The sequence below is a fragment of the Triplophysa dalaica genome, chromosome 14 (assembly GCF_015846415.1).
Source record: "Triplophysa dalaica isolate WHDGS20190420 chromosome 14, ASM1584641v1, whole genome shotgun sequence".
Classification (NCBI taxonomy): Eukaryota; Metazoa; Chordata; class Actinopteri; order Cypriniformes; family Nemacheilidae; genus Triplophysa; species Triplophysa dalaica.
In genome coordinates this window covers 18205278-18232783 of record NC_079555.1, presented here as the reverse complement: position 1 = coordinate 18232783, position 27506 = coordinate 18205278, and the positions used below count along the sequence as shown (strand labels likewise).

Here is a 27506-nt window from a genome sequence, read left to right as displayed (position 1 = left end):
GTACTGTTGTTTCATTATTTATTGGTCTAGAATAGGACATCAATTTGTTAAAAAATGTAAAAGAAATTGCTAATCAAATTAACGTCAAAACTTGATGTCAATTTGATGTCAAATTTTGACATCGATTTGATTTGCATTTTTGACCAATTCTTTGATGCCGATGTTTGACGTCAATTTGATGTCTATTTAACATCAATTGCCCACTGGGCCCAATCTCGACTGTTGAAGATCATCCCGCCATTGTAGATTTGAAATTTACAGCAATATTCTGTACATTGAGTTAATCCGTCAAGTGACCCCAGAATGCATTGCACTTTACAGCAATATTCTGTATTATTTAAAATACAGTCAGCTTCTGTAAAATAACGCTGTAGTTTTTACAGCAATTCGTTACAGTGTATGCCCATGTAGCCTACCTCACAGATTACTGTAATTTAATATTTATAGCCCACTGTCCTTTCCACGCCACATTGTACAATATTTCTATGCTATAATGTGAAATGTATGTAGTAGGCTACCGTGTTTTTAGTGTCAGAAAGGAACCATAGACTGCAGACTACACAGTCTGTATCCATATAATGTATCCAAATACCATTATATAAGTATCACAATAATATACTATAACATACACATTTATGCGTTAGGCATCATATTTACGAGCCACTTAAAGTATTCAATGACGATGACGATGTCTCTTAAAGTGGTATAAGTTAAAAATTGTTAACTCACCTCTTCCTCATCATAAGCCTATACATATTTAGATTCCTGTTAAAAAAATTTAAACCCTACATAATCCACCCCGACCCCGGCACATAATGTATGGTGCATTTTGTCTCAATTAATGTTCTGGAAGAATAATTAAATAACATTTTCTAAGAAAAATGCCAAATAATAAACGAATGTGTCTAATAAACACTTGCCTTACAGACATAAAAACAAATTTAATTATGTAATCCTTTGATAAATATATAATCAGATTTTGCTCAGTGAAGCACTTGAGTTTTTTTTATTAGTTCAGATGCGAAAACATCCGAAAAAGAGGGCATGAACTATCACAACAAAAGCATCTGTGGTGTGTTTGTGCGTATATAGTATGTTTTGCATCTGACTGCCTTGTAAGAATGATAATCAAAAGGAAACCAGTGAGTTGTAATTTTAGGCTCACCCCTCCTCCGCTGAGACACTTTTACATACTCCCATTCTGGCTCTGTCACATGCCACAGTTTCCTCAGACCTTATTCAGAAAACACAGGTTATTCAGAAGCTCGGACTCTGCTGTGGTCTTTAATATTCCTCTACAATCTTGAAAAAAAATGTGACAGTTTAAGACTTGAAAGTGAAGACAGAGCAATGTATTATAAAGTGTCATTTTAAACGAAAAAGTCATGTTTATGTTTGTCAGTGGCAGACAATTTATAGAAAATAAACATGAATAGGGCCTAAAAGCACATATTTAGCTTTGTGTTTAATCCATCTGTGCGTTATCTCTGTTGAAACAAAACGTGCATCCAAAAACACCCCTTTTTCTTTTTAAAAGTTATTTTTACAAATTCATTTTCAAATAATGGTGAATTCACATCATGCGTGGTTGTTATATGACACCTAGTGGACAGTCTTTGGATATACTTTGACAGAAATTTTAGTGACGTATGTTCTTGCTTACCAGCAGATGGGGGTGTAAGTAAGATACATTCATTTGCACCAAAAATATAAGTTTCAACCTGTAATTTGGACGTTAGTGAGATCATATAAAAATAGGGTAAAAATAACTAAACAGTAAAATTATCACTGTAAGTGCCATTTTTACTGTTTCAGAAGCAGTGTTGATGGATGTATACCTAATGGAATACAACTCTCAACACTGTATATTTCTTAAAAACTTAAAAAGTTATTAATATTACATTTATTTTAGTAAAGTATTGATGGATTATGATACGTGTATAAGTCTATCGAACCATATATTTACAGTTAATTTAAGAAGCCGAAGTTGCAAATTTTTAGAATTCATCTAATTAAAAAGGTCTGATCGCTTCAAACAGCTCCTTTAAAGACTAGTTGCTAGTTTGGATTTAAATCGTAATAATTCAATATTTCCTTCTTGGACCCTTTTTAAGCCTTCAAAATGCTGTGGATCTTAGATCATTCATCTCTACAAATGAGTTCATCATTATTTCAGGTTGATTTATTTTTGTGCTTTGATTGTTATAATTTCCTTGTGTATTTCTTAGGAGAACTCCGTCTAAATGCCTCAATGTAAAGGAAATGTTATATTTTCGGCAACTGTTTTTATAGATCAAATCTAGTTCCTTTATGACCACATTCCCCAGTAAGTGACATACATTTTAGTGGGAAAGTAACCACATTTTACCACATTTTTTAATGTGTTTTTGACCGTTTTACTGTAAGTATCAAGTCACACAAATCACACACGCCGTAAACGAATTGGAAACTGTGCATAGTCCTATATAATTGATTGTGTAATATGTCATGGGATAAGATCTCGTTTGTATTACTCTAAAGCAGTCCACAATATTTAATTAAGTGTCTGAAAGGGGTATGACATTACAAAAAAATCGCTTTTCAAATAGAAAGAAAAGAAGCACAGTATTTGTTGAATTGCCTACAACACAAACATAGCGAGAGGCTGTGCGCACATAGTGTTTAGAGAGCAGCAAAGTTTAAGGGCAGTTATTTAATGTGAAGTGTCCTGTCACCTCTGGCTCTTCAGTGTGCACCTGATCTCACGCCTGTGATGCTGCTTGGAAACAAACTGCGGCGTGTCGAGTTACCGCGCGCGCGAGCGATCGATCGCCCCGCGCTCTGTGCGGCAGTGTCGCGTTGCGCGCGCGGGGGAGACTGTATCGACGCGTGACCGATCGCTATCATAATCACACTTCCTCTCTTATCACCTCACCGTGCTGAATAAAACATAGCGCTCTCCTGCCAAGAGCTGTAACCCCAAACAAACTTATTCAAGTTCATATCACACACTCTAAGAAAAATGAAGGGAACAGAAAGCTGAAATGGACTGCAATTTCACACCAAAAATAATATGATTGGCAGAAAAGCTCTGTATACACTTGCAATGGGAATCGCAGGAAATTGACCGTTTTTATGAAACTGATTTTATCACCTCTTCCTTCAGAGAGGAATTAAGAGGGATGTTATATAAATTAATTGTAAATTATGACAAACAATGGGCGATAGTAGGAAAGCCCTTTAAAGTAATTGGCAATAAACAAAGGATTAAATGAAGGCCAAAGAAAAATACCTCTTTAGTCACTTAACTGGGATATTGTGATAAGAGTAAACTAACCCTTACGATCTGATGAGATTGATATAAAGCGATATGAAGATGTATGAAGGGACATATGGGAATATTTACTGAATAGAAATGAAAGCCTATACACCGCAGATGTTGCAGGTTGTTAAAGGTTAAACAGAGGTTTATTGAAGAGGCAAAACATCAATGATGAAAACAGACTTAACTTAATTTGATTAGGCAGAAATGTTATTATTTTTTTCCTTTGCACTAATAAGACGAAATGTTAAATATCCTTCATATCCAACAGGCTTTCTATCATTTTGACCATTATTTATGTAACCATATTTGAAATTATAAAATTCTAATTTCTTCTTTTAATTCAGTGTGATATTTTGTTGTTGTTAAAAATGTAACCTTTAAATTGCAATAAAACAATAACATCTGAAATAATAATTCGTAATTTGATCCACATCGATAGTCTTGTTTGAAAAGTTTGTCTCCAAAATAAGATTCAAATTTAGCTGTATCTTTTTTAAAGTATAATGGCGTTAATCAAAACAAACCAACTATGATTTAAATTAATTGTAATGTACAGTAAAAAACTGTTTTTTATTTTTTATAAACGCAGTTACAGTGTTAAAAATTTTGAGCCAACGTAAAAAAAATTGGCAACCTGATGCAGGAAGACTCCACATATATTATTAAATTTTTCGAAGTAATGATACTTTGTTTAGCCAACTAAAATTTGTTTTTTTTATGTAATGCTGTCTTATTTTTCTAATAAGGATATTATTGTCACACCAATTACTGTAGTCGTGAAGATTAATATATTTCTGTTGTGTGGATGAAAAATGTTAAATTAGCAAAATGAAATATTCCAAGTGGTCTTTAAGTACTGTGAAATATAAAAATTAACAAATGTATTTGTTTTTTTACTAAAATTGTAAATGTATTCTGCCTCAAACAGGCCTCAAACAGACCAAAACTTTGATCAAATAACTTACACCTCAATATTGAACACACACAAATCTCAACCATGGTAACAATCAAAAACCATCATTCATCAAAATAATAAAGATAACAAACATTAATAACCATATTAAAGAATAAATTGAACCAGCAAGAACTAAAACACTAATCTTTAAAAGAAAAACAAATAAGAAACACAGAATTGAATATGCTGCAATGCATCTTGGGAACTTTCAATGTCTTGCATTATTGCTTGTTCAGAATTCACTGTTTTGTAAATTGAGCAAGCTTTCTGATGCATTTTGGCCCAAAACTTGAGAAATTCAGTCCAGTCAACAACATAATCTTTGTTAGAAACATGTTTAGGTAAATTTTGTTCAGTATGCAAAACAATCATTTGTCTCATTTAACTAAAAATGCTATAAATATCAAATTGCTTATTTTTCTTTGAAGGGAGAAAGTTTTGGATTATATTTTTACAGTGTATCTCATTTTGGAAAGAAACTCTTCATATAAACTTTACAACATTTTTAAGTAATAATTTAACAATTAATATGCTCAAGACTAAACCTAAATTGAACTATTTCTGTTTCTGTCAAACAGGAAACATCTCAAGAATTACACCTGTGAGGACACCTGTGTTTATGCTGAGACATCACACCTGTGTGGACTTGAGAGGAACTTGTTTCATCTGAAATCTCCTTGTATTTTAGCAGAAATACCATGGTTACCATAATATATTTTAGTAAAGCAAACTTGCTCATCCCATTTATTTCCTATCCAATTTATCGTAACAACACAATGGTGGTAAAAATGTTATGATCTTACGAGTTAACTGTGTTTTTAGGTCATCAATTAGATTGTGTTATTAAGGTGGGTTTTTTAAAGCACTTCAAAATTAATTTTTATTCCCACTGTGGAAAGTGAATTGGGGGAAATTTTGAACTTAACTAAGCATACTCCTTTAAAATATCATGTATTGTTTTAAGGGAACAATAAATATGTTGTCCAGAAAATGTATTCGTACTAACAACACAAATGCAAATACACAATGAGGAAAAACAGTTTTCATGTCATCCTGAGAGAGATTTATTGATTTTTGTTTTAAATATCATATTGTATAAACAAACCATGGTTCAGTAGAGTTCACCCCAAAATGACCCCAAACAAGACAAAACATTGCACACCTTTGCCTTTAAATCACCAGCTCAAATTTGACACCAGCTCATGATAAGACCTCAGGTATAGAAGTGTCACCTTAGCATTTACAGAACCTCAGGCTTGCCACACGCAGTCTCCAGGTGCAGCAGCCCAGGGCAGGAAAGACTACTGCTGGATATGCGATTCGCTGTTGGACAGGGAAAACTAGAGTGCCTTCAGGTTTAGGGCTACTCTGACATGAACACAGGAGTCTTAAAAAAGTCTTAAAACATTTGAAATGAGTATCAAACTGAAACTTAATTGAGAAAATTGTAACTTCCTAAATATAAACAACATCCATTCTCTGCAACTTTATTGCCAGTCAATCTCTCAAGACACTGTAGATAAAAGACAATACGTATATATATATATATATATTGCAAAACTCACCACAATCCTTCACAATAGTGAAGGATGTTTATAGTTTGTTACGACCGTGGTTTGGTTGCTGAGAAAAGTAAAATCCTCAACAAGCCATAAAAGAGAAATGCATCATATTAATACTTAATAGGTAAAGTATAAAAAGTATCATTGTTAATAATTTATATAATTTATCCCAAAATGTGTAGTGAGTTCACATTTTCTTTGTCCAGTTTTGTTCTAAAACAAATAAAAAGAAATTACCAAATAGAATAAACCTGATCCTTTTGGAATGCATTACACAAACTGATCCAGTGATGAATTTTCACTAACCCACTGAATATTTAAGCAACCTGACTGTGTGATTTCCTGAGACTGTCCTTTCAGGTCAGGTCCCGAGATAACCCTTTAGTATATTAGTAGAAAAAAATATAATAAGAAAAAAGTAATTAACTACCAACACTCTGCAGAAGCAACTTTCAAACCTTCTATTAAAATTACATAATAATTATAAAAGTGTCTTTAAAAGACTAATTCTTTAAAAAAGGCACCATGTACGAAGGGGTCAGTGAAGCCCACAGTGGAGGGCAGGGGTGTGAAGTGACAGTCAGCACATCTGGTCACATTAATAATGCAGAAACCTTTAAACGGCAGTTTGTCACTTATTGAGTGCTGCCTGCTGAAATCTACACTGACATCCAAGCTGCTGCCGGGGGACTCTATCAAACGACAATCAGTTGAGGGGAGGTGGTCACCAGACAGTAAAAGAGAATGAGGACAAACAGCAATGTGAAACTTTTGACAGATAAAACTATTTAGTTTAACTGTAAATAGTTAAGTTGTGAAATCATCAAGAAACAGATTTATAGAGGTCTGAATAACCAAAACTTTATTTAGGAAACAATTCCTGCACGACTAAACAATAGTACATTTCTATGACAGCTTGAAAACAAACAAACAAAAAAATACAGATGGAAAATTTTGTCACATTTCAGCCCAGGCAATAGACAACCTTTCATGAGTGTCTTTCACATCACACTGCACAGGCCAAATGTGGCAAACGTGTACTGTTTTGAGTATAAAAGAATTTGCTTCTTGAATGGTCTAATACAAGTCAATCAGAGTTGAGCGTCCCAGGAGGATGCCTGTACTAGAACTGAGGTTTCAGGCATCAAGCCTATTTCCCAGTGATAAGTGGGTTCCTCAAAACAACAATGACCGAATCACCTCTCAGAAACATCTTTGAGATGTAGCGATCCTTATTTACTGGCTTGGACTTCTTCTTGCCTTTCCCACTCTTGGGCACCTCGGTCCACATCTCTTTAACATTTTCTAGCACCATGTTACAATGCCTGCAAATTAAGAGAAAAGAAAGTGAAGATACAAAACTATATAAAATATGATTTTAAGATGCTTTGTGGTCTTTACATATCTGCCCCCCTCGCTTTTAAAGGGATAATTCATCCAAAATTGAAATTCTGTCACTTTTGAGTTCTTCCAAATCTTTACACATTTCTTTGTGCTGATGAACATGGACAAAGATATTTGAAAAAATGCGTATAACCAGACAGATTTTGCCCCTCATTGACTACCATAGTAGGAAAAACACAATGGTAATCAAAGGTGACCTAGAACTGTTAGCTGCCCAACATTCTATAAAATCATGTATTTTCTGTTCAACAAAACAAACAAAAAAATGATATAGTAATTTGTCCTATAATGGGGAGGCAAGATCTGTTTGGTTATAAGCATTCTTCAGAATACCTTTCTCTGTGTTCATCCGAACAAATAAATGTATAACAACTTGGAACAACTCAAAGGTAAGTAAATGATTAAAGAGTTTTAATTTTTGGGTGAAGTATCGCTTTAAATGGGGTTTGTGATCTTTTTTTTTAAGTATACAAGGCAAAGAACTCACAGCACAATTCAGTTGCACTTAAAAAACATATCTATATAGCATAATAGTATAAACTATTGTACAAACTTGTAAATTGAGCAACCAAATGTTTGAAAAGAGACTGAACAGTCTGTGTTGAACTAACCATAGACTCTAACATGTAGCGTTAAAAAAAAACGTACCAAAATAGAAAAACTAACACAGTTCTGCCTTGGAGAAATTGGACATAAAATGAACAGTAGGTTACACATTTAATACATACCTGTCAAATGCTTTGACTCTGCCCAGAAGCTTCTTGTTATTTCTGCAGTTGATAAGCACTTGTGTGTTATTCTTCACAGACTGTGTGAGGACAGATAGGGGGCCGGTGTTAAACTCTTCCTCCTCTCTTTTCTGGAGCTCCTCTGGAGTCATCTCAGATTTGGGCTTGTTTAACAGACTCCTAAAAGAGAGACACAATTATAAAACCGAGATGAAACCTAGAGTTCACACTGCAAAATTATGTTCACTAGTAACGTTACACAAGAGGTGGATTATAACAGTGTGTTCGTTTCAAAACAAAGACACGCAACATACTAAGACTCAAAGAAAAGCACAACTTTAATTCTTTTGTCCACAAAAAAGAACACTTTGATTGATAACGCGAAAAATATTTATTTCTATGGATTTAAGAAACAAAATCATAAGGAACGGTATGAAAGACGGTTCATTGTGTGCTAACATTAGCATTAGTGTGACCAAATTACAGTTCAACCGCTGAATTTAAAATACACATGCAGTATTTCAATGCTCTAACGTTTGACTACAATATCCGCCACAATCTATAGTTTAAAATCAAACTTACATTTTTGAAAAAGTTTCGTGGAGTCAAATTTGCTCAAACGTACAACAACAGAATTGCCGCTTGATTCACGTTTCTACAACGTTTAATATCACTTCCGGGTCGAGACTACCTCACGCAGAACAACTTCCGGGTTTCACGCGCCGAGACAGAATCGACACATTTATCAATTTTATGTTAATGTATATAGAATTGTATTAAGAAACCATGTTTATTGAAAATAAAATATTATTAAAAAGCAAATTATAAATATTATAAATTATAAACTTACGTTATAAGTTACATGTTTTGTCATGAACAATTCATTTTTATTTATTTGTATGTTATTGCATTTATACGCTAGTACAATAATTATTGATTAATTCATAGTGTAATCATTTGAAATTATTTTTATGTAGTTTGTTATAACGCTTTTATTCTTATTTTCGATTAGAAAACAATTTTTGAACTACTGTTAAAAAACAATCAAAAATTCTATCGCTTTATTTATACAAGATTACTTTTTGAAAAAAAATGAACTACATTTTGTAAATAGATTTTTTTATTACCACAACTGTGGCAAACGTTAGGCTACTTTAACAGAAATATTCTTAAAATCCCAACATCTGAAAAAACACCTATCTATATATACCAGGTTAGTTGTCACGCCACACTGTTGCGTATTTACTGGGGTATAATGTCTTAAACCAGAATTACAGTTTTTGTTGGGCAAAATAATAATTTATCTTCATTTTTTATTTTTTCATGATTGATGATTATGTGATACATGACATGAATCTCTTTCTTATGCAATAGTAGTGGGAAAATAACGTTTTTGTCAACAATTCGATGAAAAGCTTTTCTTAGAATCTACTTTTTCCTTTCAGATATTATGGGTTTTAATGGGTGAGATTCGTTTAAAAAAATGTAAAACATGCTTTGAACGTTTTGTTTCTGTAATCTTTTGCTGTCTTGAAGTGTAGTAGTCCGATCAGGCGATCTGTTGGTATTGAAGTATTCATGTATAGATAACAGAAGAATGTGCCTGGCCTCTTAGCTGCAGTGTGGGGTAATATTCATGGGGCAGCAGGTCAGGTCAGTAGACCAAACAGACATCTCTTTGTTATGTGTCATGACTGACGGGGAAGTCGGCTCTATGATGGAGCGAGTTTGTGAGGGACAAAGATGTGTGTCTGTGCGACGCTAAGACTCAAAGGGATTGGCTTACTGCTTAGAGACAGGCGGGCGCCCGTAAAATAGAATCCCACCCATGTGATTTCACAGGGTGGTGAGTTTGCCGGGGATAATCGCACCCTATAGTGTGGAGAATGGAACATCATGTCTGTGGAATTGGTTTACAAAGCTCAGCTATGGTAAGGGAATGTATACTGAGCTTCAGGTACATGAGCTTATGTTTTCAGGCCTCATGCTCACTTCCTTCCTTTCAGAATGTTTTCCTCTTAACTTCCACAGAGCATCTTTAGATCCTTCTTACAATAAGTATCCAGAGCATGGAGTCTAACCAAGACAAAAAGTGTAAGCTTGACGTCCGGCCTGTGATATCTGTGTTAATTAGGGATGTAACAATATCAAAATCTCACTTTACGTTAATACCTCGGTATAAAGTCCACTGTACAATATTTATTGCAATATTTTAAATGAAAAATGATGAGTTGTATATAGTGGTCCTCTAGTTTGTTTTAGTCATAGTCATAGACATTCTGTCTCTCTTCCTCGTGGGAAGTGTTTTGTTCTTGTTTTTACATTTATTTATTCCAATTTTTTTCCCCCATTGTGGGTTATTCTTTGCATTTATTCATTTAATAAATATCTTACTCACCGTTACTGCCTTGCATCTGGGTTCTTTACGCGTACCGTAACACAATTTCTATGTTAGGCCCGGAAGACCTATCGTTTGACCACGGTAATATTGAGACAATTTTGCTATTGCGACAACACGATATCAATAATATTCACTGTAAGACATTTCAAAGGGTTTTTACAGTAACTCACTGTTTATGTTTGAAGTAAATATAAATTAGATTTTAAAATATTTATATAAAATTGACTTTTATCCAACACAGGTTATGACAATAACTCCCAATACAACATTGAAAAAGTGTTCTTTATTTAAATTAATTTAAACATTACAAATGCTTTAAACAAAAAAAACATTTAAAACAATTAATGTTATTTGCAGGAATGCATAAACACTTCTGTCATTCAAACCATTTTATCGAATGTAAAGTAAAAAAAATATTGTACTGTATATTGTAAAAATAATTATTTTACATTTACATTTACATTTAGTCATTTGGCAGACGCTTTTATCCAAAGCGATTTACAGTGCACTTATTACATGGACAATCCCCCTGGATTTTATCTGGAATGCATACAGAACTGATTTAAAATGGAATTCACAATTAACTTACAATATGAAATGTAAAGAAAATAAATTATTTTATAGAATTGTATGGGGAATACAAACATAACTGATTTTAAATGGAATTCACCATCAACTGCATCAAACAGCACTTAACATGTGAAGAAAAATCATTTAAATAACTTAATAAAATAAATAAAAATAGAAAATCCTTCAGAACAGCATAACATTTACTCATTTGGCAGACGCTTTTATCCAAAGCGACATACAAGTAGGGTGCAGTGGGCAGCTATCACTGCAGAGCAAACAGGGGTAAGGTGCCTTGCTCAAGGGCACTTCAGTCATTTCCTGGTGGCACTGAGAATTGAACCAGTGACCTTCTGGCTACGAGTCCAACTATCTAACCTCTAGAGCATAAAAACCCATAGTACAGGATACATTACATTCCAAACGAAATCCTGTAGGTGTCCTTTGGACTCCTGATCCTGTAAGTGTCCTAAAGGAAAATTATCACGAAAATCCTTCGGTATTCCTGTAGGGCATCGAAATAAATTAATTGCACCCCAAAAAAACTGTCAGTACATAATACAGTTCACTATTGCAATAACATTCTCCAATATAACAACATTGTCCAATATTATTTACACATATCATTTTTTTTAATATTTCAACACAAAAAACGCTGTAACCTATGTGATAGTGAGATTTATTTCAAGTTGGTTACACTCCATTAGTTGTACTTAGAAATCCCCAATAAACTGGAAACTATCTGTCTACTGTACTATTGAGCATTGAGCAGTGTCTCACCTAATCAAGTTATTCCACTCAAATTACGTGAGGTGGCGTAGGAAGGATGATGCACTGGTGTATATTGTTGTTGTTTTTCTCTTCACAATTTTGCCAGTCTTTGGACTCACTCTTGTCTTTGCAGTGCACTTTGTTCCATCCTCTAGATTTACCCTGACTAAAAATCTTACATTAACAGGGAAATTATTGTAAAATAGGAAAGTAAGTAATAAGCATCCATACGTTTTTGAAGAATGATGGTAACTGAACAGGAGCGGCAACCACTCACTTCTACTGTATGAACACAAAACCAATGCAATGAATGGGTACCAGCAACCAACGTTCTTCAAAATATCTTCTTTAGTGTTCTGTGGAAGAAACAAAGTCATACAGGTTTGCGCTGACAAGATGGTTAGTAAATGATGACAGAACTTTCATATTTGGGTAAACAATCACTTACACTCTGTTTGGCTGACATACACAGCTAAGATGACATGAGGCTACGTGGCTGGCAAAAGCAGTTTTGCCTGTAATTTTAAAATATAACAATGCCAGATCCTTAGCAAATGTGTCAGGGCTCAAATCTTGGTTAATTCCATGACTACTATGAGATGGGCCCACATTGTCACCGTGGACTTGGATGTCTGGAACTTCATCAATCACGTGAGTATCTTGTGGTGAATCTGGCTGTGCTACAAGTGACTGCCAGTGTTTTCTAGATATGTGTGTGGCTAAGGACGACCTCACTCTAAAATATTTTGTCCTCAAAAGGACAAGTACGTTTTTTATCATTCCGTAAAGTTATATGTACTCTAAAATGAATTCACAACGAGGAAACTTTATCGGCCACATAATCACATTAGCTAGGTTTCTATGACTTTTAGCATGGGCAAAACAAGTTTTAAAACTGGCAGTATGGTGGTTACAAACCTTACAGAAATACATATTGTTAGCAGTCTTTCAAGGAATGCTTTCAACAAAGTAGCAATAAGTAACCTTGCTTGTTTCTCTCTTGGGAATTACAATCTTCGTTGGAAATGTAAGTTTCTCTCAGCATCGTCGTAACAGTGCGGTTCTATCAGCTCCTTCGTAAATGTACGGTTTAAAAAAAAAAAATTAAACCTGGCATCACATCTACATTTGAATTTCTTTGCCCTTTGTAAACTTGCATTTATGAATGTGAAATGTCAAGAGAATAAAACGTTGGCGGTAAAGGTGTGTTTATAAATAAGACTAAAGGTAACAAGAGCAAAAAACTAATTTAGAAAGTTTAATTGGAAGTTTTTTTTATTTCATAATTGCACACTAATGCGGTTCGTAGGTGTGGAAGGAAGGAGATATGGTCGGCGTGGCTGGTAAGAGATTTTGTTTTTGTAAAAAAAAATAAAAAAAAATAATATTTAACTACAGCCTCCTGGCACGTAGGAATCTTTTATTCGTCTCTTCTCCCAGCGTCGGTGCTTCTTTTGCTACCGTGTCCTCAGCTCAACTCTCTCTCCTGATTCTCCCCTCGTGTTGGCTTTTGTCCTCTTCCCGCCAATCACTGTAAATACAGACAGGTGTTTAATTTCGGTCTTTGACCTACTTATTTCCCGCCGATTTCCTGTCTCTCTCTCTCCAGACTCCGCTAGACCACGCCCCCCTTGCCACATACCCCAACCCCCCGACTCAGGCCGGGGCCCCATCCGGCCTGCAGCTTCCCCTCCCCCCCACCTGGAGAGGAACTCGGCTACTAGCATCTAGCTACCTCCACTGTATGTTTTTTTTCCCCTGAATTTGATCGCCAGGGCGACTGAGGGATAGCTCACCACCTCCCCGTGCACACACCTTACCTTAACCTCGCGGCCCGTATCCAATGCCGTGACTTGAATCATGCCTGGGTGGATCGAGGTTTGGTTGCAGCCTGAATCCACCAAGGCCTGATAAGTTCCCCCCTCAATACTCACAGGTATTTGGTACAACCCCGCCTGATCGAGGGCGGTCCGCGGGGCATCGGGGATCCGGATCACCGCACCAACCTCCATAACTGGACACGATCTGGCGAAGTGGTCCGGGCCCCCGCAGCGCCAGCAGACCGGCCCAGGCCTACCCGCTGCCCCGGTAGGCGGAAGAGGGCCAAAGGATTGGCGGGAAGAGGAAGGGGGGGAAAACCGGGAGGGCGCTACCCCACTGGTCATTCCCCCACGCCACAGTTCAGCCCTTGCGTCCTGTAGAAACCGGATTGGAGGAATGCCCCGGACCAGAGCCGCTGTCTGCGGCACCGGACGGGGCCTAAGAGAGGGAAACACAAGAGGGGAGGAGAGAGGTCAGGGAATCGCTGACCCCATGGCACGCCGCCATGTGGTCCTCCGCCAACTGGACGGCTTGTATCAGCGATGTCGGCCGGTGGCAGGGGACCCACTGGGCATTCCTGGCGGGCATCCGTCCCACAAACTGCTCCAGTACCGCCTTCTCTACCGTCGTATCGATGTCGCTGACATCATCCAGCAACCATTTGCGGCACGCATCCCGGAACTGCTGGGAAAACACAAAGGGCTGGTCACCATCCCCGAGCTCCAGCGACCGAAACCACAGTCGCTGCTTCTCCGGGGTCCGCCCGACCCGCTAGAGGACTGCCTTTTTGGAGGTCCGTGTAATCCAGGAGGTTCTGGACTGGCAGCTGTTGAGCAGCGAGCTGAGCGGACCTGACGAACAGGTCTATGAAGGCCTCCTGGTCATCCTGGGGACCCATCTTGTGGAGCAGCACGGGAGTCGAGGAGGCGGTGCCCGTTGGTATGCCCTCGTTTTGCTCCCCCCGCGAAATCCAGCTCCGGAACAGCTCGCGGTCATCCGTCTGAGCTTGGAGGAGCCTCTCGAAGCGTACTTCCTGCTCCCCCTGCAGCGTCAGCAGGGCCTGGTGTTGCTCCTGGTGGAGACCAGCGAGCGAGTGGATAACCTCCGCAAACGGTGAGGCGTGCGGGTTCTGCATCGCGGCGGTGTTCACCTACCTTCCAGGGTTTCGGCACCAATGTTATGTGGTTCGTAGGTTTGGAAAAAAGGAGATAGGGTCGGCGTAGCTGGTAAGAGTGTTTGTTTATTTATAAACATAAAATACAGAGTAAAAGGAAATAATATTTAACTACTGCCTCCTGGCATGTAGGAATCTTTTATTCGTCTCTTCTCCCAGCGTCAGTGCTTCTTTTGCTTCCGTGTCCTCAGCTCAACTCTCTCTCCTGATTCTCCCCTCGTGTTGGCTTTTATCCTCTTCCCGCCAATCACTGTAAATACAGACAGGTGTTTACAATCGGTTTTTGACCTACTAATTTCCCGCCGATTTCATGTCTCTCTCTCTCTCCAGACTACGCTAGACCACGCCCCCCTTCCCACACACACCAAAAGACATCTTAAGACACTCAAATATAGGAAATTTAACATCGCAGTACATTTCACGTGATCTATTTGTCCTATTATGAAAAAAGTGTATTTCCACGGTTGATGAAGGAAATTCAGCGGCTATGCAACAGGTCTAGAGTGTGAAAAGCAAATGTTTCTGTAGCAATTAGTAGCAAGGGATTTATACTTTTTTGAAGCAAAACTGTAGCAATGTATGTAACATTCAATCCTGGAATGCTGTGTCTTTGTCGCGGTCTGAATGATTCTCTCTGTCTGTCAGTCCAAAGCCGCGGGAACGTATTTTGAGCAGGATCGGTGCTATAATGCTTTTTTGCTAGGGCTGAAGTTATGACTGTGCTTTGGACGAGCCGATTAAGTTTAATGTTAAAAAAATAACGAAAGAAAACTATTGTCGCTGCCGTAAATAAAGATGAATGCCAATGTGATTATTAGATACAGCATAAAAACAAACTCATAAACCCATGTTATATGTGTGCCTATAGCCAAATAACAATCTGTTGAACGAAATTACAAGCTGCGCGTTAGCAGTTAAACTACGCGGTACATTTAAAACCGACGCGACTTTTGCTTATCTATGCGGTTGTGGTATGGTTTTGAGGATACATTATAAAGACGATCATGTTGTTGACACAAGTTTTTCCTCGATTTCCGCTGTACAACGTTCCCTTGCATGATCTTTTGCGGTCGACATTTTTAAAGGTCTCTCATTAATCTCCGTCAATTTTCAGATCTGTCTTTCATTGGCTGTAGCGAAAGTACCAACATCATCACCCCGATTTAAAATCCTAAATATCAAACATGTTTGATATGATCGGGGCGGCTAAGATTTCTCTCGGAGCAGATCGGGAGGTGTAAGATTCGATCTGTGAACGCTGGGCCGAGGTTCTGGGCCCGATTTTTTCAAAGATTCTCGGGAGGGCAAATCAGGGTAAAATCTGGCCGAGAATCCTCTAATCTGAGCCAGGTTTAAGGTATTAAATATTATTTGAAATGCACCGTCCTCTTAGCTCGGTCGGAAACGTGCGGTTCTCTCAATTATAAAATAGGGGTGTAACGATATTTCGTATTTTGATATTTCGCGATACAAAAATGTTACGATGCGCATCGTGGAGAGATGGCGATATTTTACGATACGTTTAATTCTATTCGTTGAGCGGTCAATAGGCTACCTACTCTGGGCCAGCGCGTCACGTGTGCTTATCTCACATATGCGATAGAGAGAGAGAAGTCTCTGGAAGAAGAGGAAGCACAAGACACAATCTGTCTCTTCACGTGCTTTAAAAGTCGTCTTATTTTCCTTCAAAATCGCCGGTAAAACACAGCGAACTTGAAGCGTGACTGCAGGCGAGTCACCACGAAACTGATTTCAAAGTCAGGCACAAACGTGTTAATTTATTCGCTAACGTGAGCTGCTGCATAACGTGATATTCAACATAAAGGAAGCCAAAAGACACCACTGTTCCGATCAGAGAAGTGATGAAGTGAGTCGTACTGTATATTAAAAGATTGAATGACATTGCTAAAAAAAAGTCTGTGATTTGCATAATTGAAGAAATGTAATACAGTTTATGTAATTTGTCTTTTTGAAAGATTAGATATTTCTCATTCATTACCGTCTCAAGCAAAGACCGTGCAAAGACATTAGCCAATGGGGTTGGCTGAATGAATACGCCCTTCACGAACGAGTCAATTGAGTCAAAGCTACACTTAATGAACTAGTATATGTCGTTCATGGTCTTATATTCTCAGTGTTCCGACGATGCAAATCCAGTAGTTACTGAACTTTTCTGAAAAATAAAGGCAATGACCTGGTTTATTTTAATTCTAAGGTAAAGTAAATAAGTCAAAACAGTTAAATTTTTGTATAGAACATTTAATTACACCAATTAGATGATTTAACACAGATAGATTTTAGTTGACTAATATAATGCAGATTTCGTAGACTTAAAAGTAGACTTAAATATGACTATAAACTAGACTATGATTGGGATGACTAAAACTAAATTGCATTTTAGTCAAAAGACTATGACTAAAACTAAATCAAAATTTGCTGTCAAAATTGACACTGATCTTAATTCTAATTTCAGGTAAGCCTTAAAATGTAAAAATTATTTATCAATTGTATTGTACAACAAAAAGTTACTAAATTGTTAATATTAAGAAAATAAATGTTATTTGAATTTCAGTTTCATTTTTTTATTTTGTTCAAAATATCGAGATGTGTATCGTATTCGTATTCAGATACGTATCGAATCGTGAGCTGAGTGTATCGTTACACCCCTTGTATAAAATATTAATTTAAAAGTCACAGTCTCTCCCAGCTCTGCTGAAAACACAACGTTACATTTTCAGCCTCAGGTGTTTTCAGGAACTGTGCCACTCACTTCCCAGGTAAAACCTTCTCCGTTCTGCGATGGGGTTCCTTTTTCAAAACGTATAGAGCAAAGCCGCTGTCCCTCAGAAACGAGCAAAATAATCACTTTGTGTTTGAAGACTGTAGTAGAGTAGGCGGGGCGAGACCGTGGTTCGAGTCCGGTGAGTAATTGTGAATTAGCGCCAGCTGTGCGCACACCGGGCTCGAATCACGTAGGAGATGGGAGCATAAAAGGAACGAGCGACCGGACCGTCGAAGAGAGAGGACCGGGCCCGAACTTGTGTTTGTATTTATATTTATGTTCATGTTAATGTTATTGTTATTGCGCCGGCGGTCGTCCGTGAGGGGCCGCCGGCTATTATTACTTTATTAAATGTTTGTTTAAATGTCTTCCGGTTCCCGCCTCCTTCCTTCCATTTTATTGAGATTTGTTACATTGGTGCCGAAACCCGGGAGGAAGGAGAGACATGCTGTCGGAGAGTCCTCGCCGCCGAGTGGCCTCGCGGTGCCGGAGAGTTCGGGCAGCGCGGACGAAGGGCGTCCGCCAGTGGCTGCCCGAAGCGGTGGCTCTGGGGAAACGGAAGTGCACGGTGCGGCCACCGTCAAAACTTCGGTGGAACGGCGACCTTTGCTGCCGCGCCCCTGGGTCGAGGTGGGGTGGCTTTCGTCCAAGTGGGAGCGGGGGGGTTGCCGCCGTCCGCCAGAGGCCGGAGCCTGTGTCCGTCCCCCGAGGGGGAGGAGCAGGGGGCGGAAGTGCGGGTGAGCCACCGCCTGCCAGAGGCCGGAGCCTGCGTCCGTCCGCCCAAGGGGGAGGAACAGGGGACGGGGAACCCGCCCCGACTCCCGGATAAAGGAGGAGCCACCGCCGGCCGCCAGGGGGCGGACGGTCGAGCCGTCCACCGAAGCCCCAGGGCCACCGCAAGGCACCGCGAAGGAGAGTACTCCGGCTGGCTGAGGAACGAGCGGCAGCATGTCGGGGAACCGGATTTTTTTTTTTTCCCTCTCTCCCCTCTCTCTTTCCGGTCGCTCCGAGGGCTCCCGTCTCCGTTGTCTCGTCTCGTCGCTGCATACCCCCCACCCCACCCCCCCCGAGGGAGGGGGAGGGAGCTTGCACAGTCGCGGGGGTACCCCCCGGCCTGTGAGGGGTGATGGGGGTATGTAGTAGAGTAGGCGGGGCGAGACCGTGGTTCGAGTCCGGTGAGTAATTGTGAATTAGCGCCAGCTGTGCGCACACCGGGCTCGAATCACGTAGGAGATGGGAGCATAAAAGGAACGAGCGACCGGACCGTCGAAGAGAGAGGACCGGGCCCGAACTTGTGTTTGTATTTATATTTATGTTCATGTTAATGTTATTGTTATTGCGCCGGCGGTCATCCGTGAGGGGCCGCCGGCTATTATTACTTTATTAAATGTTTGTTTAAATGTCTTCCGGTTCCCGCCTCCTTCCTTCCATTTTATTGAGATTTGTTACAAAGACCACCAAAGACCGTTAGGGGAAATACAGTATAGTACATCAATTAAAAAAATACTGTAAATCACTGTATTTAGTGTTTGACGTTACACAAAATTCCCACAATGCAACGGAAATAAAAGTTATTTACTGTCTAGATAAACTGCTGTATTATACTGGGCGATATAAAGTAAATAACTGTAAAAATTACAGAAATGTCTAACAGCCCTTTTGTTAATTGGTCTACAACATTTTTTGGTTTGAAGTAGCTCAATGTAATTGGCTGAATAACATTATTTTATAATCATTTACATGCTTAAGACATTTGCGTTGTAAGAATGTACGCAGAAAAGATGAACTTATATACATATATTAAGGAAAATCAATTGTAAATATAAATTCATTTTAAGTGATGATCACTTGTCTATGTATTTGCTCAAAGTTTGGTTCCAGAAATATTTGGAAATATTTGTGACCGCCACTGTTAGACTTAAGCATTTATACAGGCTATAAAGCTTATAATTTAAGTATTGTGACTGAAAATCTGCTTATTATATGTTATAAATATATATTTGATGCTGTAATACTTGTCCTGTACATTATAGGGCACAGTAGGGAATTTACATCTAGTGATGGGAATCTCAGACTATTTAATTGACTTCGATCTTGAATCAAGTTAATCCAAATGAACGGGTCTTTTTCATTTCGGCAGAATATATAAAAAAAAGTACAGTGATGAATCGTCATCTCTGCGGTGGACGTGCAATATGCAAGTTTCATAGGTAATCTGAGAATATTTGATCTCTATTTGAACTGGTTTCATTATTTTGCAGCACAAAACTTTTGTTGTTATTGTGAATGAACACAAAAAATGTAGACACTTATAAGATTCGAATGACTTGTCAGTATGACAGAAAAGGATTTGAATAATTTTCTTACAAGTGATCACCCCGTTCAGCTTCCACAGGCAGTCCACACGAACACGCACATTTAATGAAGACATTTGCCTACATGTAATATAGAGAATCCCCTTCATTTTAAAATGCCCCCAAACACAAAAATTTGGTCTACGCCACTGTTATCGCGCTCGCAAGCACGATGTCAGACACTGTAATATTCTCCGGCCCCCTCACTGTTTACCGTGGTGATGAGATTTAGAGCAGATTATCATCACTAAATGGCTGGTTGTCTGAGTGGTGCCTGCAGAATAATATAGATTTTATAAATAACTGGAAGAGTTTTGAGGGCAGACCTGACCTGTTGAAACGAGAAGGTCTCCATCCCTCCTGGGATGGGGTTTCCCTCCTCTCTAGAAATTTGGCACACAGTCTTAATAATGCTAAAGGCTGACTACCTGGGGCCCAGGTCAGGAAGGAGACAGAATGGCTTAAGCAACTGTCTGCTTGCCGTCTCACGTTACAGAATACACAAAATATACAACATGTAATAATCCCTTCTCACAAACAACATAAAATAGAGACTGTGTCTGTCCCCCGCATTAGCAAAGAAAAGATAATGCGTTAACCTCTTGAAAGTAATTTAATAAATGTTGAACAAATCAAACATGAACAAAATACAGATAATCAACGGTTACGACTCGGATTGCTTAATATTAGATCTCTCTCAAATAAAGCACTCTTTGTTAACAATATGATAACCGATCATAAAATAGAAATGCTCTGTTTGACAGAAACATGGCTAAAGCCAGATGATTATATTACTCTAAATGAATCCGTTCCTCAAGATTATTACTATAAACACGAGCCTCGTCTAAAAGGCAGAGGGGGAGGTGTCGCTGCACTTCACAATAATTATTTTATCACCTCTTAGAAGTCTAATTTTAAATACAATTATTTTGAAGTCATGGTACTTCATGTATCAACAGCTAATACTAAGGACAAAACATTTTTTAAATTTATTCTAGCTATTGTATATAGGCCTCCAGGGCACCACACAGATTTTATTAAAGAATTTGGTGGGTTCTTATCAGAACTAGTACTGGCCGCAGATAGAGTCCTTGTCGTTGGTGACTTTAACATCCATGTAGATAATGATACAGATGCCTTGGGAATGGCTTTCAAAGACACTCTTAACTCCATGGGCGTTAGTCAACATGTGTCAGGACCCACTCACCTTCGTAATCATACATTTACATTACATTTACATTTAGACATTTAACAGACTCTTTTATCCAAAGCAACTTACAAAGAGTTATGGAGCAATAAGCGATATGTCATACAGGAATTTAATACAATTTAATCATACTTTAGATTTAATACTATCTTATGGTATAAATGTGGTCGATGTAAAAATCGTTCAGCAGAGTGAAGACATTTCGGATCATTATCTGATATTATGTTTGCTTCACTGGCCTACGGCTGCAAATCAAACTCATTGTTACAAATATGGTAGAACGATTACTTCAACTACCAAAGATGGTTTCTCGACAATCTGCCTGAATTGTCTCAAATATCTAGCATGAGTAAAAACTATTACGATCTTGACATTGCTATTGAAAATTTTAACTCTACCTTCTCGGAAACATTAGACACAGTTGCTCCTCTGGGTTTAAAAAAGATTAAAAATGCCAGCCCAACACCGTGGTGTAGTGAACACACTCAGGCTAAAAAGAAAGCGTCCTGTAAAATGGAGCGGAACTTTAAGAAAACTTATTTAGAAGTATTTCGTATAGCATGGAAGGATAGAACTCGAAAATACAGGAATGCCATAAAAACTTCTAGATCCGCCTACTTTTCATCACTAATAGAAGAAAACCATTACAACCCTAGGTTTTTATTTCACACCGTGGCTAAATTAACAAAAAATAAGTCGTCAGCGACTTCAGATTCTGAATATCAGCATAACAGTGATGAATTTATGAACTACTTCACTAGTAAAATCCAAGATATTAGAGAAAAAATTATAACAATGCAACCAGAAGTGAAACCCACTGAACAAACTAACTACGGCACCCCTAAGGAGAAATTGCAATTATTTTCTACAGTAGATCACGATGAACTCTGTAAAATCATTAGATCATCCAAATCAACAACATGCGTGCTAGACCCTATACCTACAAAACTACTGAAAGAAATGCTCCCGGAAATTATAGATCCTCTTCTAAGTATTAACTCATCTCTGACATGTGCCTAAAGCATTTAAGGTGGCTGTTATAAGGCCCCTTGTCAAAAAACCCAAACTCGACCCAAGAGATCTAGGGAATTACAGGCCTATATCGTATTTACCTTTTATATCTAAAGTTCTTGAAAAAGTAGTTTCAACTCAGTTATGCTCCTTCCTCCAAAGGAATGACATTAATGAAGAAATCCAGTCTGGATTTCGTGCATGTCACAGTACAGAGACTGCTTTGATCAGAGTTTCAAATGATCTGCTTTTTGCGTCTGACCGTGGCTGTATTTCGTTATTGGTGCTGCTAGACCTTAGTGCTGCATTTGACACCATTGACCACAGCATACTCCTACACAGACTCGAAAAGTACGTCGGCATTAATGAAATAGCATTGAAATGGTTTAAGTCTAATCGCAAGTCCAGTACGGTGTACCACAGGGCTAAGTCTTAGGGCCTCTGCTCTTCGCATTATATATGCTACCTCTAGGAGATATAATAAAGCGACACGGCATTAGCTTTCACTGTTATGCTGATGATACTCAACTTTACATTTCCTCGAAGCCTCATGAAACCCAGCAGTTCCATTGAATAAAGGAATGCATAGTTGATTTAAAAAACTGGATGAGTAACAATTTTTTACTACTGAACTCGGACAAAACAGAAGTGTTACTTACTGGACCAAAAACCGCCATACATAACAACCAAGAATACTGCGTAACTATTGACGGATGCTCCATAAAATCCTCCTCGTCAGCTAAGAATCTTGGCGTTGTATTCGATAGTAATCTGTCATTTGAGAGCCATGTCGCCAACACCTGTAAAATTGCATTTTTCCATTTTAAGAATATATCTAAACTACGTCATATGCTGTCACTGTCAGATGCAGAGAAATTAATTCATGCATTCATGACATCATTTTGCCAGAGGGGAGGTTTTTTTTCTCGATTGGAGTTTTGGGTTTCTCGCCACTGTTTGCATATTGTTTTGCCTGGCCGGGGGGGCTGCTTAAGAATTTAGAAGTTAAACATAATTAATATTGCATAAAATAATTTATAGTCCGTTTAATATTTGACCTGTGGTTCTCTCTCCTTACTCCCAACTGTGTGCTTTCACTGTGCGTGTGTGTGATTGTGTTTGCGTGTGTGCGTCTATGTCAATGTGTCTAAGTAAGTATGTATGCATATTGTGTGTGTGGAGCAAATGCTGTCTTTTGTTGTTTTTACCTTTTTCTTGTTTTTAGAGGTATGTGCCTTATATGTTTTTCTTGTATTCAATGTGTCTCATGTACAGCTGCTTTGTAACAATGAAAATTGTAAAAAGCGCTATATAAATAAAGTTGAGTTATAGCCAAATTCCACAAGACCTAGCCCTATCAGTGATGATCGATGATCACATTTCTAGTACTAATAAAAAAACAACCACGGGAAAATTATGACAAATGATTAATTCATTATATTAGTAATTGCTTTATTACTAATGCGTGTGTGGTCTTACCTGCAGTTTTTTGGACAAGTATACTGTTCCTACCTCAAGACATCATGTGGGGAGCACATGATCAAATATCTGTAGATGGTGTGACTGAGATGTGTAGGAATTGCTGTCAAAGAGAGGATGTTATTTATTACACAGATTCAAGGAAGAAAGTATCAGCTTACCTTTAGGCTCACTTCTGTTTCACTCTCTTTTTCATTCACCTGCAGACACTTTTGTGATTACTCAGTGATCATATATTGTAGTTATCTTCTGCATCAAAGACTAGTTTTTCAACTGTTTTCTCAGTGCCGTGTGCTTAAAAACACCAATGTTTGTCTATTAACCGCAGTCGGCTGGGTGTGTGAGAGACTGAACCTTATATAATGTCATGACTTCATAAAGCTCTCTTTGTCTGAATAGGCTTCAGAGGCTTGTCTTGGGGCGGGATCTTACAATCTGTGTTTTCTACTTTTTTTGTATCAGGTGTTATAATAAGGTGAGACAGAGTTCACAGTTATATGTTACCCTTGACCACAAAACCAGTCTTACAAAGTCCCCGGGGACTACGCGCTCTCAAGCGTCCCAAGGGACCAAGACTGTTCCCCCCAGTCCCAAGCCTTTTGTACTCCCCCCTATGGACTCTTCTGTTTCCCCACAACCCTCCCCATGTTTTGCTGGTTCTTATCACCTTCTTAGTCTGTCCTGTCACGTTAGTCTACCCCTTGGTAATTACATGGGTTTGTTCATTAAAGGTGGGGCATCTGCCATGATTCTGCCTCTCCATGTCATGTCTTTCTTGATCTTGAGTCATGACAAAGCCTTAGGTTTTGTGTGGAGAGAATCATATTATTCTCAATCATGACTTAATATGTGTTCTCTCGGGTCTCATCTTTGGCCCAGCCCCACTCGTTCCTCGTATAGCTTTCCACCTGTGTCCCATTACCCACACCTGTCCATTGTTATCTTCCTTTGTTAGTCTCCCTATATGCCCTTATGTTTTCTGTCCTGTGCTAGTTCATTTCGTTCTATCACTTTGTGACATTGCGTCTTGTTCCTGCTGGTTGTTATTCCAAATCAAGTAAAGTCTGGCCAGTTCTTGTTTAGTGTTGTTTTGTGCAGTTTTAGTAAGATTACATTCCTGTGCTATTTGCCTGTTTTATATTCCCCTGTCATTATTGTTTTACTCCCACGTGGGTATTTGTTTTGTGTCAATCGCTGCATGTAATTGGGTTGTCCCCCCTCTGATGCATGACATGTAAAGAATTTCATCATCTATTCTCCACAACATAATTACAGCAGTTAGCCGAAAAGAGAGCATTAAAACGAACGCGCATCCAGCGCATCTGAGCAACTTCAAAGCAGATTTTCTCAATATTTTGATTTTTTTGCACCCTCACATTCCAGAGTTTTAAATAGTTGTTTCTCAGCCACATATTGTACTATCCTTACAGACCATACATCAATGGAAAGCTTATTTACTCAGCTTTCAGGTGATCTATAACCTCAATTTCTAAAAATGTACCCATATAACTGTTTTGCTGACAAATAATGTTATATTACAAAATATAACTGCATCTGCGCATTAAGAAAATTTGATTTGTTTACCCAGATTTGTCTTTTCAACAAGGAATACATTTGGAATAAAATCGTGTTTTCAGTAAAGTGTGTACACTGAACAGTACAACAACAAGTATGGGAAAGATATTGTATTTAGAGAATGGGCACAGTTATTTAACTGCTTTAATCTATTTTTTAACTATCTCTTGGCAGTCAGATTAGGACAATTGTCACAAGAAAGGCGAGAATTTTTTTGGGCAGATAAAACTCCCATATTACTGGAGACATAGGTCATACAAGGAACATTACATTTAGCAACAATTAAAAAAAAGTTTTTAATAATTTGGATATAGTTTAGAAACATTAAGAATACGTGTGATCTGCTTTTAGCGTCTGACCGTGGCTGTATTTCGTTATTGGTGCTGCTAGACCTCAGTGCTGCATTTGACACCATTGACCACAGCATACTTCTACATAGACTCGAAAATTACGTCGGCATTAACGGAATAGCATTGAAATGGTTTAAGTCTTATTTATCCGACCGTTTTCAATTTGTAGCAATAAACAATGAGGTGTCCCGCAAATCACAAGTCCAGTACGGTGTACCACAGGGCTCAGTCTTGGGACCCCTGCTCTTCGCATTATACATGCTACCTCTAGGAGATATAATAAAGCGACACGGAATTAGCTTTCACTGTTATGCTGATGATACTCAACTTTATATTTCCTCGATGCCTCATGAAACCCAGCAGTTTCATCGAATAAAGGATTGCATAGTTGACTTAAAAATGTGGATGAGTAACAATTTTTTACTACTAAACTCGGACAAAACAGAAGTGTTACTTACTGGACCGAAAACTGCTATGCGTAACAACCAAGAATACTGCTTAACGATTGACGGTTGCTCCATAAAATCCTCGTCATCAGCTAAGAATCTTGGCGTTGTATTTGACAGTACTCTCTCATTTGAAAGCCATGTCGCCAACACCTGTAAAATTGCATTTTTCCATCTTAAGAATATATCTAAATTACGTCATATGCTGTCACTGTCAGATGCAGAGAAATTAATTCATGCATTCATGACATCAAGACTAGATTACTGTAATGCACTTCTAGGTGGTTGCCCTGCGGGCCTATTACAAAAACTGCAACTGGTTCAAAACGCGGCAGCTCGAGTTCTTACACGTACAAAAAAGTATGAGCATATAACCCCGGTTCTGTCAACCTTGCACTGGTTACCTATAAAGCATCGCATTAACTTTAAGATCTTGCTTATTACCTATAAAGCCCTACATGGTCTAGCGCCGCAGTATTTGAATGAACTTCTATTGTATTACAGACCACCACGTACATTACGCTCTAAGGGGTCCTGTCAGTTGGTAATACCTAGAATTTCAAAATCAAGTGCAGGTGGTAGATCCTTTTCTTATCTAGCGCCTAAACTTTGGAATATTCTTCCCTGCACGGTCCGGGAGGCAGACACACTCTGTCAGTTTAAATCTAGACTAAAGACTCATCTTTTTAATCTTGCATACACTACACCTCCATAATATTAATCCTCAGAGGATTTAGGCTGCATTATTTAGATCAACCGGAACCAGGAACACATCCAACAACAAATGATGTACTTGTTGCATCAAAGAGTGCAGAACAGTACTCTACTCTCAGCCAGTCTTGTCTCTTTGTTCCAAGGTTACCGCAGGATGCAGTTCATGCCCAGACCTGATGGCAGAGCTGAGAATGGGAAGCGGTGACCTGACAAGTGCTAAGAGGATAGAGCTGGATAAAGGACGCGACAACTTTGTTTTTTTTCTACAACATTTCAAATGCTATTAGATTGTTAATGATAATCTTTAATTTTTATATTTTTATTAAGCCTTGTTGTGCAAGCACTGATGAGCTTGTGCAGAGGCAGCAGCTTTTGCCAGAGGGGAACTGGAATCCCCTGGTTGGGCCTGGGTTCCCCTGAGGTTTTTTTTCTCGATGGGAGTTTTGGGTTCCTCACCACCGTTTGCATATTGTTTTGCACTATCTGCCTGGCCGGGGGGGCTGCTTTAGAATTCATACTTGTATTAAATGTGTCTCATGTACAGCTGCTTTGTAACAATGAAAATTGTAAAAAGCGCTATATAAATAAAGTTGAGTTGAGTTGAGTTGAGTGTTTGGTGATATGCTTTATTGTTAGGTCTCGGGTCTAACCACCTGTATGCTTTTTCTTTGTTCTATGAGTATGCGTGTTGCCAAGCATATGGCTCTGTTTTGACAGTTCACCATGTGCTTGGTGTCTGCATGTGTGTTAGCCTCGTCTCCTAAATAATCTCCCTTGTCTTGTGGATAACTCTCAAACCTTGTCTTGTGGAGGGAACTCTCTTACCCTATCATGCTTTAGACTTTTTTGGATTATTACCCCTTTCATTTGTTGCATGTTTAACTTTTCCTGTTTTAGGATT

At 38.5% G+C, this 27506-nt stretch overlaps 1 protein-coding gene across 1 annotated transcript; it reads right to left on the bottom strand.

Moving 5' to 3' along the window:
* Nucleotides 1–6656: 6656 nt before the first annotated feature.
* Nucleotides 6657–8655, bottom strand: snrpd2 (small nuclear ribonucleoprotein D2 polypeptide). The gene is made up of 3 exons (XM_056766359.1): nucleotides 8536–8655; nucleotides 7954–8133; nucleotides 6657–7146 (listed from the first exon to the last, which is right to left on the bottom strand). Coding segments are annotated over exons 1-3 (357 nt in total). The 5' UTR covers nucleotides 8538–8655; the 3' UTR covers nucleotides 6657–6971.
* Between the last annotated feature and the right edge of the window lie 18851 nt (nucleotides 8656–27506).